The sequence below is a fragment of the Xiphophorus maculatus genome, chromosome 22 (assembly GCF_002775205.1).
Source record: "Xiphophorus maculatus strain JP 163 A chromosome 22, X_maculatus-5.0-male, whole genome shotgun sequence".
NCBI lineage: Eukaryota > Metazoa > Chordata > Actinopteri > Cyprinodontiformes > Poeciliidae > Xiphophorus > Xiphophorus maculatus.
The window spans coordinates 16551787-16566731 of record NC_036464.1 but is presented as its reverse complement, the minus strand read 5'-3'; the positions used below and the strand labels follow the sequence as shown (position 1 = coordinate 16566731).

Below are 14945 nucleotides of genomic sequence, written 5' to 3'. Positions count from 1 at the left end.
CTGGTCATTTTCTGCTCGCAGATCACTTGCAGAGTACAAACTGCACCTTACTGCTCCCTGTAACCAGAAGCTTTTGAAATATCATATGCATTTAAAGAGAATTTTCTTGAATAATTTATCCTGAATAGGCAGTGATTTCTTGTAGCAAAATTTGTGTCAGAAAAAGTTTGCTCAGAGCTATTTTAACATTTATTGTTACTGTTCCAGTTCATTCAAGCACTTGATTGGAGGTTTGGAAGATGTTTCTAATAAAGGCCATGAGGACGCCGATGCCAAAGCCAAGTAAGTCAAATATGTCTAATTTGTATGCACAAATTTATTGCATTAATTACAGAACATCTTGGCTGCCAATGCCATGCTATTTTCTTAAGATATGTGCCACAAGTGGACCTGTTTATAATTGTATCTTTAGCCATAATAAATAGCAAGAGGAGACTAGAAAGTAAAACCACATAGTGAAGCATTTACTTCTATTTCAGAGAACACTACTATGTATTTATTTTCATTGTAAAAACAACAAAATAAAAAATAAAATATGCAAGCAGTCATGAAATGGTTTCTAGCTCTACTCATCAAGAAGCCCCTTTGTGTTTAGTGCATCCTCACAGGTTCTATTACCTTAGGATACTATTTAAAACAAAACTTTGTGAATGTGTACCATTCTCATTTTTCAGGCTTTTAGAAATCAACATTTTTTGATCTGTTCAATCTCATCTTTACAAATTATATGCAAGATTCAGTCCCATCTGGGCTCAAAACAGACTTAATAAAACAGAGCAATTTCAACATGGTTCCACTTTGAGATTCTGATACAAATACATGTATATGAATTAACTCCAATAAGGTGTTTTTTTCTAATTCTATTCCACCTGTGTGGCATTATTCATTCAATTCAATTTTATTTATATAGCGCCAATTCTTTCTTGTTGTCTCGAGAAAGAAAATATAATTTCAATTCAACTATAGATATTTTCCAACTGATTCTAGTTATCAAATAGTACAGAAAGCACAGTTAATTATTCAAAGTAGCTTAAAGAGTGTCTATCAAAGGAAACACAGGACATTGCATCCAGTCATTGACTTGCAGCGTGTACTCCTCCTGTACGAGAACAGCAGCAGAAAATTGCTTTTTCATTAGCTCACCATAATGTTGGAGAAGAGAACTGCAGAACAAACACTAAGCAAATTTTTCGAACCTCACTTTCCAGCACATCCAACCTGATCATGCGCAATAATTATTATTCCACAAGAAAAATGCTGCGGCAATAGACCATTAAATACAGGTCTATTTAATGTACGATTTTATGTGTACTATTTTGGTGTTTGCATTTTCTGAGTGATACTGTGTTTGTGCTTTTCCATTAGCACTTATGAAGGGAGCTCTTTGTTCAAATTTGTGTTTATGCTTTCTGAAAGCCAAATGAAATATTACACTTTGCAGAAAACTAACAGTACAAATCTCCCTATTCACACCTTCCCTGCAGAAAAATATAGTACTGACTACGTCATGCTGTAAAGAGACATCTTTTTTTCATCAGGGAGGAGGGTTACAGTTAGCCGGTAGCTGAGTAAACTAAATGACAATCCTAAAAATAAAAAATCTTTAAGGCTACAACAGACTTGAGACGGGGACAGAAGTTCACCAGACAAAACTTACGTTTGGGTCTAGACGACTGCTGGGAATGGGATTCATCCTTTGAACGTTGGTAATATCTAGTCAGCCAATAGCAGTAAAAGGCAACAGTTACTGAGTCTAGATAAGGGCAATGAGAAAAGAGAATGGCTGTTAAACAGGGTCCAGTGGATTAATTGCGGTGTTTAGTACTGGCCAGGTACCCCAATGTCTCTGCCAGCTGAAGTGAGAATAACAAAAACCCCATTGTGCACATTGTTGACCCCATTCTTTCTGTCCTTCCCTCTTCAGAGAAACATGCTTGGTTCTGTTCAAATCAGTAGCATACTATTCTTTGGTATGATTTGGATCATGATTCCTTTTCAGAACTTCACCCTAAAATAGAATCAATTGCTCCCGTGCCTCCCTCAGATCTGTCACATCAAAGCGGGTTTTACCCTGATTAAGGCTGCTCTCCCTGCCCCGTGCCGTCTCCTGTCTTGCTGGCGCTCCCTCCCCGGCAGAGAATATTTGTGTCTTTGTGAACATGCCTGACTCAAGGTCCCACGGTGACTGAAACTGCCTCTAATTGGTCACAGAGAATCGGCACATTTCGGCAGTACTGTACCGCAACCTGCCTCTGCTCTCTGTGAGGCTGACAAGTCTTTTCTTCAAAGACTACCTCCCTGCTATGTGCCACCTGCTGATATTGTTTTTGATTGAACTCATTCTTCTGTTACGGGGAGAAGCTACGTGTTCACAAAATAAAATTGATTATTTTTAACTTTTTACTCCGCTATTTCTGCGAGCATAAAAACTGGTTTATCTGAAGGCAGGGTGAAACTGTGCATACATCCCCGTCATCTCTGCTGTTGACTGCCTTGTCAATGCAAGAAAAAGAGACTATAACATTTTTTCTATTCTAAAATTAAACCTTTAATTCTGAATTTACTTAAACTGAAAAACAGCGGTTGAGGAAAACAGTGGTTGCAGCATCTGGCCGTTGAGCCGCTTTATTTAGAAAGTGATGGGGAAGCTGGTTAAAATAAATAGGAACCTGGACGGAGATATATATACCGGCCCATCTTGAAGGAAGAACTATTCGAAGCTACGAAAGGTTTGATAACAACCATAGACATACAGCCAAATGGACTTGTTCGGATTAAAACATTTTTCTATGTTAGAAATGCCTGATCAAGCTCTAATCCATCAGAGATCTGTGACACTCTTTTAAAACTGTTGTTTACAGATGTTCTCCATCCAGTCCAACTAAGCCTGGGCTGTTTTATATTAAATAACAGGCAAAAACCTCTTGTTTCTACTTCTCTAAGGCTGTCAGAGGAGGATGGCTCTACAAAGTGTTGACTGAGGGAATATGTACAAGCTACACATCACAGATTTTTACTTTTTAAAGCATTGTTGTAAAAGATTTGTTTCCTTCCACTTCTCGGTTATTGACTACTTTGTGTTGCTTTATCATGTAAACTCCCCAAAAATTATACAGAGGGTTGTTGTTATAAAATGGAGTCAGGTTCAAGTGGTAAAAGTACTTTTGCACTGTGTATATGAAAGCACATGACTCAGCCCTGCCTCTGTCAGCTGTGCAACCATTATAGTTCAGTGAACAGTATATAGTTTAAGCAAAACTGGCATTTAAGCTTTAAGGTCAGACTGCTTTCTTCTTGCTCTTTTTTCTGTTAGGCTGGTCCAAAAAGTTCAAGAACAAAATAAATAAGGATAATAATGGCACACACACACACACATGCTCGCACACGCCCACACACACATTACACATAACAATCCTCTCACCAACACATCATGGGGATTACGTCATCTTTATGACCTCATCCATTCAGTAATACAGATTATCACCCTCTAGGGTCCCACTTGACCTGTAATGAAACCCTTAGTATTACAGTACAAAGGGTTTCAGTAATGGACTTTCCAGGTAACATTAATAAGTAACATGTTGTTTTTGTTTCACGTAATGGACCTTTAAACTGTGACAGTAACCAGGATTACTTGATAGGTCTTGATCCCACTGAGCTTTGTGTTTGTCTTTAATTTTATTTTAGGTTGTGGTGCTGTTCTAGCCCCATGGGGTTTACTCACAAATGCAATTTCCGGAATTTAGCAGTTCTGTATGTTTATTTAAGAGATATGTTGCCTTGGTTTTGCACAACAAACAGTTCATGTGTGGTTGTATCTCCTTTTATGGAAAGCCTTTTAAGAATTTAATATATATGCAGAGTGGGAGACTAATGATTAATGAATAGTCTATTAATTAAAAAAAAAAGGAAATTAACTGCACTCACTCAAAAAGGCTACAATGGACAAATGTTTTTTTGTGAAGAAGTGATTACATGTAGTTATTTTTATGGTTGAGTTTTGAGTTGCATTATTTCTTTTTTCTTCAGGCTCTTGTTCTGTGAATTCATAAGTAGAAGTGCTGCTATCTGCTGGACAAATAATGCTATTACCAGTAAATGCTTTGGATTTTCAAAAATCTTAAGTTTTTAATACCCTCCTACCTTAAAAGAACATAATTTTTTTTGTCTTTTACAGGACTCATCCCCAATATATTTATGAAGTACAACTAGGATCTCCCAAATCTGCAAATTTTATGTCAGGCATGTTCATCCTTACCGTTTTTTTATATATTCTGTCACATTTCATCCATGTGTTACAGTAGTGTTTTTATGTGATAGACCAAGACAAAGTAGTGCATAACTGTAGAATAGAATAGAATGGAATGGGATACAGTGGTCTTTATTGGGTTAAAACATGTTTACAAAAACAAAAAGCCTAATTGTGGCATCTACTTGTACTTGTACCCATATGATCTTATACCCCCAAATAAAATCCAGTTTCCTTGATGTCACCTAGTGAATTGTGGTGATAGCAGCATCATGCTGTGCAGGTGCTTTTCTTCAGCAGGAGTACGTAGGATAACTAGCTAAAGTTGTGGAAAAATGGCTGAAATTCCATACAGGCCAATCCTGAAAGAAACTTTGATGAAATCTGTAGAAACCATACATCTGGATGATGATGGTATATTTCCAGATAACCCAATAGGCTTGTTACGGTGGCATAAGGTGGATCTATTGCATTGCCTAGATGGACATGCTATGAAGGCACAAATTCGTACAAGAAAACTATGTATTATTTTCCTTCCATTTAGCAGTTATGCTTTGTGTATTGTGCTCTCATAAAATCCTGATAAAATACAATGATTTTTAGGATAATACACAATAAAACTTAAAAAAATTCAATGATATGAGTAGTTTTTCAAGGTGTTGTAATTTACTCCGAGTTGTTTCCTTCTCTTACAGATGCAATATTTCTTTTGACTTGCAGTGTTATCTGGGACACCCTAGATGAGGGGAGGAAGGGGCAGAAGGCTCACAGGGGAATGTCACACGATAGTAATAGTGCATACATAGACACAAATACAACGCGAGTCTCCTGGTAACCTGGTATGTTTTCTGAGAAACATCATGCTTAACTGCCTGCTAACACGTGATACCACAATGTACGTACATTTTAAATATCTGCTTTCAATAAAGTCACTCTTAAGTAAACAGTATTGCTAGTCTTTACAGCTCCACAAAAGAGCCTGTCTGAGCAATCCAATAAAATCTTCCTAGTGGGTACTTTTTAATCCTCATCAATCACAAACTGTCAGGCTGTTTTATGGTCAAACAAACAAACAAAAAATAAATAAATTAAAACCTGACACTGAAGTGATAGTCTGCTCTGAGTGACCCAGGAGGCCAGTCCAGGCTCAGATATGTCCTATGCTCACTGATCCAGAAACTGAGCTGATGAAACTCTGTCTGGATCAAACTATAGCCTGGGAAGACAGGGAGCGTTTGGGGGATAAGGCTCAGACACGTGGAAACAATCTCTGCTGCCAGCATGTTCGGGTCATCAGTGGCATATTGTGATGTTCAGTGGTGGAGCCAAAGTATGTCTCCAGTGCTAAATGAGAATCGGGAGGCTTGTGCGACACATATTCCAGTTTGTTCTTTCCTGTAGAGAATGGGGACGGGCTGGGGACACTTAGTCTGTGTTCAAGCGGAGGTTGAAGCAATTTGCCAGAGGACTAAGCTCAAACACATCCTGTTCATGTGTTAGTATTTATCCACTCCACATCCTCAATAACATCCTTGATAGATTACTGTGATTCTAATCCTCTAAGATTTGCAAACAAATTAGCTCAGGGAGAAACGGATATTTTTTTCCTCAGGTTGTTGATAGTGGATTATATGTTCTTTCATCCTTCAACTTGTCTCTAATCCTTCTCCAATGTTTTCTTTCCTCCCCTTTTTTCTGCCGCAACAGGTATGAAGCAGAAAATGCATTTTTCTTCAATCTCAATCTGGCTGACTTCAACATCATAGACACCCTAGGGGTCGGGGGCTTCGGACGTGTTGAGCTGGTATGGAACAGTGCGTTGTAGTGTGAACATGAAGCATGGACATCCATACTAACAAAAATAATTAACCGTTACTCAATTCTTTTGGCCACAGGTTCAGCTAAAGAGTGATGAGAACAAGACTTTTGCCATGAAGATCTTGAAGAAACGACACATTGTTGACACAAGACAGCAGGAGCACATTCGATCTGAGAAGCTCATTATGCAAGAGGCTCACTCTGACTTTATTGTCAGGTATAACATGAGCAACCTTTTTAAGGCGAAGTAGATTATTAAAAAACACATAAGTTTGATTTGCCATTGAGATCTGACCTTTGTTTACTTGTAGCTAGAGAGGTATTTGTTTGAGTACAAAACTCTGAGGACGCCACTAAGCATGATGTTGCTACAGAGGTTCAGGTTTAGGAATGCCTAGTTTGACCCGTGTTGGCTCTTCATAAAGGTGGGGAAGAGTTTATAAAGTTGGATCAGTAGAGCTGTGCTACCAATTGATGGTTCAGTACTCACTTGTTCTTTATACAATTGGACATCTTTACTGTATTTTAGTGGCACTGGAAAATGCAATGTCTTAGGTAAATAAACAACATTTCCTTTTTACAAATATTCTATGGTAGCTAAGGACTTTTTTGGGTTTGTGAAAACTTTCTGTAGAATTAGCGTTCAACTGTAACACTCACGTACTGCAGTCTGGTGCCACTGCCACTCAATTGACATAAGGGCTACTCCCATGTTGCAGCAATGCCATTTTAATTGCAATACTTATTCCATGCAAATGTCTGTGATGATGAATCACTCACTTTGAAATGCTTTCTGATAAATTGAGCTAATAATCATTTTGTATTTTCATTTCAGAACATCCATAACAAAATGCAATTAAAACTAACATGAAAATATGTTATCCTAGCGCAGTAGAACTGGATTGCTAATTGTAAATTGGATATTTCTGAATATTGTAGATATCAACTGTTTTATTATATTTTCCAGACTGTATAGAACATTCAAAGACAGCAAATACCTCTACATGTTGATGGAAGCATGTTTAGGCGGGGAACTGTGGACCATACTTCGGGACCGGTGAGAACCTTTACACCCCATCCAAGTAGTTTAGTTGGATCATACATGAACACAGAATCAGTGACAAAATGCAATGTTTAGAAACCCTTAGTTTTTTTTTAAATTGTGCAACAGGGATTTTGTTTGCAAACCTTTTCTCATTGGTGTCTGAGGAAAATCGACATTGTTACTTATGTCGATCACCATTTAGCTTTGTTGTCTTGCTGTTTTCTTAGGGGTTCTTTTGAGGACTCAACCACCAGGTTTTACACAGCTTGTGTAGTGGAAGCTTTTGCTTATCTGCATTCCAAAGGAATCATCTACAGAGACCTGAAACCAGAGAATCTTATATTGGACCACAGGGGTTATGCCAAACTGGTAAGAAATCAATATTTAATGTCTGCCCATTTTAGCTATAACATTGTCTCTTTTTTAAACAGGTATGTTATATGAACTGGAGAAATATCAAGTTCTTCCAAATAAATATAGAAAGAAATATGGACCTTCTCTTAAAGTGAAAAATGACCACAAAATTGAATAAGATGAAATGTGGGTTTAATAAATTTGTGTAGTTTCCATCAGATTACTCTAATAAATATTAGTATCTTAGAAAGATACTAACACTGTATGCACAAAAAAGCCCCATGTTGCTTTGTTTTAGTGATGTGAAAAGTATCAACGATACTGCTTCGGAATACCTGGCAATAAATATTATTTACTCTGATCAATTCTAGTTATAAAACTAGTTGCAAATTATAACTTTTTCATCTTCTCATTAGGTGGACTTTGGCTTTGCCAAAAAAATTGGGTTTGGGAAGAAAACCTGGACCTTCTGCGGGACACCGGAGTACGTAGCACCGGAGATTATTCTGAACAAAGGCCATGACATTTCGGCCGACTACTGGTCTCTTGGAATCCTGATGTTTGAGCTCTTGACTGGCAGGTACATACAAGTCTGGTCATGTTTGTCATGTTTTGGTCATGCAGATATTTCTGCAGATTTTGTGAAGCTTTCCCCTGCTTAATGCCAATTTTAGCTGACTTTGATATTGCTTTTAAAACTCTAGTTAACAAAATCATAATATGAATTATTTATTTATGATAGACGTAGAGGCAACGACACATCAAGCATGCAAGAGAAAAATCACTATTTAAAGTTAAAACAAAGACAGTTAACAGTTTAAACTCTCATTAGCCTGTTAGTACATTTAACAAGTTTAGTACTATTGATTATAAACAAAATAAAGTCCCATGTGTAGGACAGTTGTGGGTAGCCAGTGCTGATGGAGATGTCTAGTTTATGCTGTGTTCATTAATCAAAATTAAAATGGAACTTTTGATTTTTTTGGCTTGCCAATTATTGGTCAGAGCAAACTAAAAATCTGCTCATTCCAATCAACAGATGATTCTACACTGTTCCCTGGGGTAATATACAGTCATGTCCAACAAAGTTAAATATTATTTATTACTTTATTTCAGTAACTAAATTCACTAACTGGGACACAATGTACAGTATAGCATAATTGAACACAGACAGATTTTTTATGCACCATTATTTCTAATTGTTACTCTTACAGTTAATGAAAACATTTAAAATTAAAATATTACATCAGACCAATAAAAAAAACAATTTTGAAAATAGAAGTAAAATAGAAGTATGGCAAAATGAAATGTATGCTGAATATCTGCTTAAAAATTGTGATTTGATATCTTTAATCTGGCGAGCCTCATAGAAATGTATATTCTAATTTATTGAAAGGCTGTAGATTAAATGACTGTAGATTTCTATGCAAAATTATGTTGGAAACTATTTATGTAAAGACAAAAACTTTAATTTGGAGTTTAAAAAACTGCTTATTTTGATGTATTTCTTTTTACCCAACACTAATGCTGGCCTCTGTTATACAGTCCACCTTTCTCTGGCCCTGATCCAATGAAAACCTACAACATTATCCTGAGAGGCATCGATATGATTGAATTTCCAAAGAAAATCACCAAAAACGCTGCCAACCTAATCAAAAAGCTATGCAGGTAAGAGTCTGTGTTTCCAGACTCTCTCGTCTGATTATTTAGTTTAAATGCTTAATCTTTACCGGTTTTCACTTTAGGGATAATCCTTGTGAAAGACTTGGAAACTTGAAAAATGGTGTCAAAGACATCCAAAAGCACAAGTAAGCAAACTTTCATAATGGACTTCCATTTGCAGTTTCTGTTGTTCTCTTTTATGATAGCTTCTTGCTGATTTTCTTTCAGATGGTTTGAGGGCTTTAATTGGGAAGGTTTGAAAAAGGGGACATTGACGCCTCCTATTATCCCTAATGTGAGTGCACACTGCTGACATTAATTCTCATTAAAGCATTTTCCTCGCTTGTCGTCTCACACAGCCTCATATAATCAAAATCTGCTAAACCTGTTGTTGCTTTTATATGAAATGCTTTTTGTTCTTCTGTCCCAATAAGGTCACATCAGCAGTCGACACAAGTAACTTCGACAGCTTCCCTGAGGACAACGAGGACCCGCCTCCTGACGACACCTCTGGCTGGGATGTTGACTTTTGAAGTTCACCTCTCTCCACTTAAAACCAAAAGAAACTCTTCTTTTGTAGGCTTTTAATGGCTTGGAAGCCAACTCAGAGGACAACTCAGAGTTGTTTGTAGAAAAAGGAACTGCATTAAAAATGAAAGAGAAGATATGGAAATGATGATGGATGGTAAACCCTCTGGGTCACCGATATGCCTTTATTTCACTGTGGCTCTGGATAAAGCATTTATATTGGGACTGCTGTAGCACTTCCTCAGTGTTGTCTTATACTCAAGTTTATAGGTAAAGAAAGCACAGGGATACTCAGACATTTACACACACATACAACATAGCCTGATACTGGAGCCAGGTTTTCCCCTGTAACAGGGAAGGTGTTTATTGGATGTATGAATGTGTGACAACTTAACTAAGTTTGAATTCTAGGGTTAACAGGAGGGTGAAAACAGGGAAAGTTGCTCAGAAATAAAGCAACTTTTGTCAATTTTATTTACAAAGTCTGTCTCTGCAGAACTGTTCGCTGGACTTTGGGATAGGTTATAATGTTACTGCAGCTGCTGCCTGGTTTGTGACACGCAGCTACTTGCAACAATCTATGATACTTTCCACAGATGTACACACTATAGTTTCCAGTTATCAAGTGCTCAAGACTAACCTGAATGTCAACGATTCTCTTCTTATTTAGCATACCTGCATAACATTAAGCTATGTGTGGCACATAGTGTTTGAATATACCAGTTACATTGTCATACATGAACATAAACAAAACGCTTAGTACGCTTCCTATGAGTTTTATCTACCTTGAAAAGCACAAACACTGTGCATTCAGTGGAAAGAGTCATGACTCTTTAAGTGCCCTGCTTAAAGCTTAATGAATCAAACACATCTGCACACATGACAGCTCGGCTAGCATCTCCATGAAGCAGTGTGTCATTATGCACTTAAGAAAATTAACTGAACGGTTATAAGTCTGTTTTAAACCTTAGTATGAGTCAAATTCTTTGTCGCCGTTTTATTGTGCTTCAAGATTACATTCTGCTTTTTGTTTTTAAATCCATTAAAATCCTTATTGCCGCTCACCAAATCCCAATGTTCCCCGTTTGCTCTTGTACAGCTCTGAAATAACTGTGAACCTGGTTTCAGTGTCTTTGGTGCTGTTGGTGAATTATGATCAGCAATGTTGAGATGACAGTACTGTTTATTGTTTTGTACTGTGATTCTTTCGCCCTCTTTTGTTGTGCCAGATTACTTTGTGATGTAATTGATGTCATGCTTTAGAGAAATGGAGACTTGTGTAAGTTTTCAAACTTGAGTGAAAATCTTGACACCATGTTACATTGTGCTAACTGTAATTTTAACTAAAATGAGTCAAATTTGACAATCTCTCCTTACCCAAATTTAACCATCTCCCCAAGCTAAATTTGACCAAACTTTCTCTTTCAGCCAGCTTCATAATGCCTTTGAGGTCAATTCAACAATAGTGAACCAGATACTTTTGTTGGCACTCTTGACAAAGATGTGTAAATGCCTTAAAATAAATTTGTCGTTTATTTTAGTTTTTTAAAAAATTACAAAAAAGTAAACTTTTTATTTGACTTCATTTAGTCAGTATAAAAACCATTAAGAGTTAGTTGTTTTTAACAGAACTGTTTGCACTCCAGCTACCAATGCATTATACAAAATCGCTTTATTAAATGAGACAATAGTTGGACTTATCTAATAACATTTTCCAAGGACAGAGTTTCTTCTTTGCACAATATGTCTTGATTGTCTAGAGTTCTGGATCCTTTCTTATGCCTTCTTCTCTTCAGCTCATCCCCAAATTTTTCTATAAAGTTCAGGTTTGGAGATTGTGTTCGCAATGGAAGATGGTACATTTTGTCTGGGAATTATTTCTGTGGTTGCCACTTGCATTGCCTTCTAAAATATACAAATAAAATCTATTTCAGTTTTCCTGCAGAGTCCACCAGAGGCTTATTTAAGATATCCTGGAATTTCAGAGTTGGTTATGCTGTGCTCTCTAAAAATCAAACAGGTCCACAATTTAACATATCTGCCACCACACTTTACAGTGGGTCTGATGTGTTTTTCTTCATATTCATTTGTTGTTTCACTCTAAACCCATTCAAAATGTTTGTTCATGCAATACCGAATCTTAATGTCCAAGACAATATTACCCAAGGTCCCAAATATGGGGCTCTTTGTAGCAATTCACTAACAGGCGAACTTTGTCTCTTTCATCTATGTGCTTACTCTTTACTGTGGCAATATAGACCAGGGACCCTCACGTTCTCTAGTGGGTTTGTGTACTATATTTTTTCACAGAAAAAGTTATGGTTTATGAATTACAAGGTTGTATATATCATGATCAACTGAAAAATAAAAGTATGAGTTTATTTTTTTAAGTTATATTTATCTTTTCTTCTAGAAGACTTTTAGCATTACAGAGATCTGTGCCTACTGTCATTTCTTCAAAAGCAAGTACTTCCTAACATGGACTACCCACGGATCAAATTAAAATAATTTTTTTGGAATTTTTATATTGTAAAATTATGCTTCTGTAATAGGAAATACATATATTTTATGGCTTTTTACACATCTTTTTCAAATATGTGAACAAACCTATTCATATTTGTTCTGAAAACTAATTGCAAAAGAAGAAAAAATAACTCATTTTATGAACACACAGCTGTCACAATCCCTGTGTGGTCACCCAACAAGCTTCACCTCTCCACACGAAGAAAACAACTGAATTTAAAGTCAAACAGATTGTAAGTGCCTTAAGTCAATGGCATAAAATAAACATCACATGACCTTTTCAATGCTGCATGAACACATATACACCTCAGAAACATATGTCCTCTTAGACTGCTATGTTTCACCCTTTGTTATAAAAAAAAACAACGGTTAATACCCACGGAGAGAATCCAATTGTTTTAAGGCTTACAGTTGATAAATGAAAAACGTTTCCTGTTTATGATATTTAATTTCTTTTATGAAGACACTAATTTAAAAAAAATTACCTGACTTAGCTGCAGTGACATGCTTTTCTCTTCTTCTGTGATCTTCTGTGAAATGAAGAAATCAATCACTTATGGCCTGATATGAAACACCAGTGAGCATTAATTATAATCCAGAAGGTCCACCCATCACTTGTTACAGCCATGAAATCTTAACAATCAGAGAAGGCAAGAATGATTTGCAGTTATAACACACAATTTCAACCTGAAGTTTGTTGTTTATTAGAACTGAAATATCTGTCTTTCCTAATAAAAGTCAAGGTCATTTAATCATTATTTCTTGGGTGATGAAAAAGAATGGGAATGTTATTTGTGTAAATAAAGATTTTATGTATGCGTTTGTTTATGTTTACCACAAAGCCTTATGTTTGTCCTCTCCAATCTCAAGGAGTTTTATTTTTGTTCTCAAATGCCTTTTATCAGTCCTGTGTTATTTTTTCCTGTTATTTACTTTTGCAGAGTGCCACGTGTCAGATTTTTAAAAAAATACTGTATATAGAGAGAGAGTAAAAAAAAACCCAATGCTTTTGAGTCATGCTTGTCTGTTGTAGTTTTTGTCTTAACTGATTAGGGTTAAGAACAAGACAAAGAAGTGGATGCAAGTTCTTAATATCATCATGAAACCTTTCAGTTGGTGGGGTATAATTCAAAGCCAACATTTTGTCCTTAAAGTTGATGAAGCAGGAAAAATGAACAGGGGACAAGGGAGATTGAAAGAAAGAAATCAAAACCTGGGCATTCACAGTTTGTGGTGCATGGGACATTTGGTCATCTGTTTAAAACATATGGTACTATATAAAAACATTCTGGTTGAGTGGTTGATTGAAAAGAGTAAACCAACTACCAGTCAGTTGCAGTTTGCCGAAACTGCCACTTGAGGGAGCGCCTGGCTAGAAAAATTTCCTTTAGGTGAAGAGCCAGGGTCTTCTGCGAACTGTAATAATCAGTCCTGGAGTTAATGACATGCACTTTAGAGGGAAATGGAAATGATTCAGCTCGATGTTTTTCGCACAACTGAAATCCGTTTGGGGGGCAGGGAACTGGCTTCGCTCATAACAACAGGGTGACATATAGGAGATCAAAGGGGATCTACTGCATCAAAGGACCTCCACCTTACCTGCTCTGACATTTAGTAAGGTGGAGATAAAAGCGCCACTTCAAAAGATATGCACCAATTCAGACGCGCAAAGTACTGCGTGTTTGTCAGATGTCCAAGGACGACCATGCGTGCTCACACAAACGCATGCACCCCCACGCAATCCGATTGGTTCGCTCAGACACATTCTTATCGAAATTGACCAGCAGGTGACGTTCAAGAGCATATCTGTCTGTCTGTCCGTACGTCCGTCCGTTTTTTGTATATTGCTGAACACAAATCCTCTCTTCATTGACATCTGTCGCGATGCTGGAGCCCAACAGGTCATGGGGCAGATCAGAGTCGCCTTTAATCTCAAAGTGCCAGTCACTCCTTGAAGGCCTCCCCTACGGAAGTCCGTTAATTCGGCAAACTATTCACACCCCATAATGCCCCGCATATCCTAAACACATTGATGTCCGCCGCTGGTGTAATCAAGCACACTTTGGTGGATAATTGCCACCTTTTGGCAAATCAGAAGGATCAAATGAAGTGGTTAATCGACCAAAGTAACTTCAATCACTTTGGTCCTGAAAGTGCCAAAGGGTACTTTAGAGTTATCTTGGATGTGAAAGAGGCTGGAAGAATCAAATGTGCCGGTATTTTGCACCGTCATAAAGATTGCTTATGGCTGCTATTGAAACGATAGATGAAAGTTTTTTTTGTTTGTTGGTTTTAAATTTTTATTTTAAGAAAATGCTTACAATTTTACGAACTGAAAGGTGATTTTTTTTTATAATCTCAACAATCTCTATAAAAGTATAGAAAAATTAAACGTGCATATTTGATGCTGTATTTGCAAAGAGGACGGATAATACCAGCCTAAACTTTAAAATGTTGTTCAGTTTTTGTATTCAAAAGACAAATAGATGAGATATTCAATAGAGATTTTGTTAATGACTCTAAAGTCTGATCGTGTCTTGTGGAATCTAGGGGTGTTGCTGAATGTCCCCTGCGCGCCGCTGATGGGTATTCAGACAGACTCTGCGGGTCATTATCTTTCCACAAACACCACGAAATGTAGTCCTGTGCAAAGGATGGCTATTTCCGTACAGTGTGGCTCTGTTTGAAATTCCTCCCCCTCCGCCTTTGTTGTGCACAGCGAGGGGCGGGAAGACAAACAGGTCTGCATGTATAAAGAGATCACCC

General features: G+C 37.1%; 1 protein-coding gene across 3 annotated transcripts in view; it reads left to right on the top strand.

Moving 5' to 3' along the window:
- Positions 1 to 12046, top strand: part of LOC102235247 (cGMP-dependent protein kinase 1) — a 93366-nt gene extending 81320 nt beyond the window's left edge. For all 3 annotated transcript variants that reach the window (XM_023327931.1, XM_023327930.1, XM_023327932.1), the window contains 10 exons: positions 208 to 282; positions 5957 to 6053; positions 6145 to 6284; positions 7035 to 7124; positions 7340 to 7481; positions 7883 to 8046; positions 9012 to 9134; positions 9212 to 9274; positions 9357 to 9423; positions 9563 to 12046. In XM_023327931.1, coding sequence (XP_023183699.1) covers positions 208 to 282; positions 5957 to 6053; positions 6145 to 6284; positions 7035 to 7124; positions 7340 to 7481; positions 7883 to 8046; positions 9012 to 9134; positions 9212 to 9274; positions 9357 to 9423; positions 9563 to 9661 — 1060 coding nt within the window. In that variant the 3' untranslated portion in view covers positions 9662 to 12046. The remainder of the gene's footprint in view (positions 1 to 207; positions 283 to 5956; positions 6054 to 6144; positions 6285 to 7034; positions 7125 to 7339; positions 7482 to 7882; positions 8047 to 9011; positions 9135 to 9211; positions 9275 to 9356; positions 9424 to 9562) is intronic.
- Positions 12047 to 14945: the final 2899 nt, after the last annotated feature.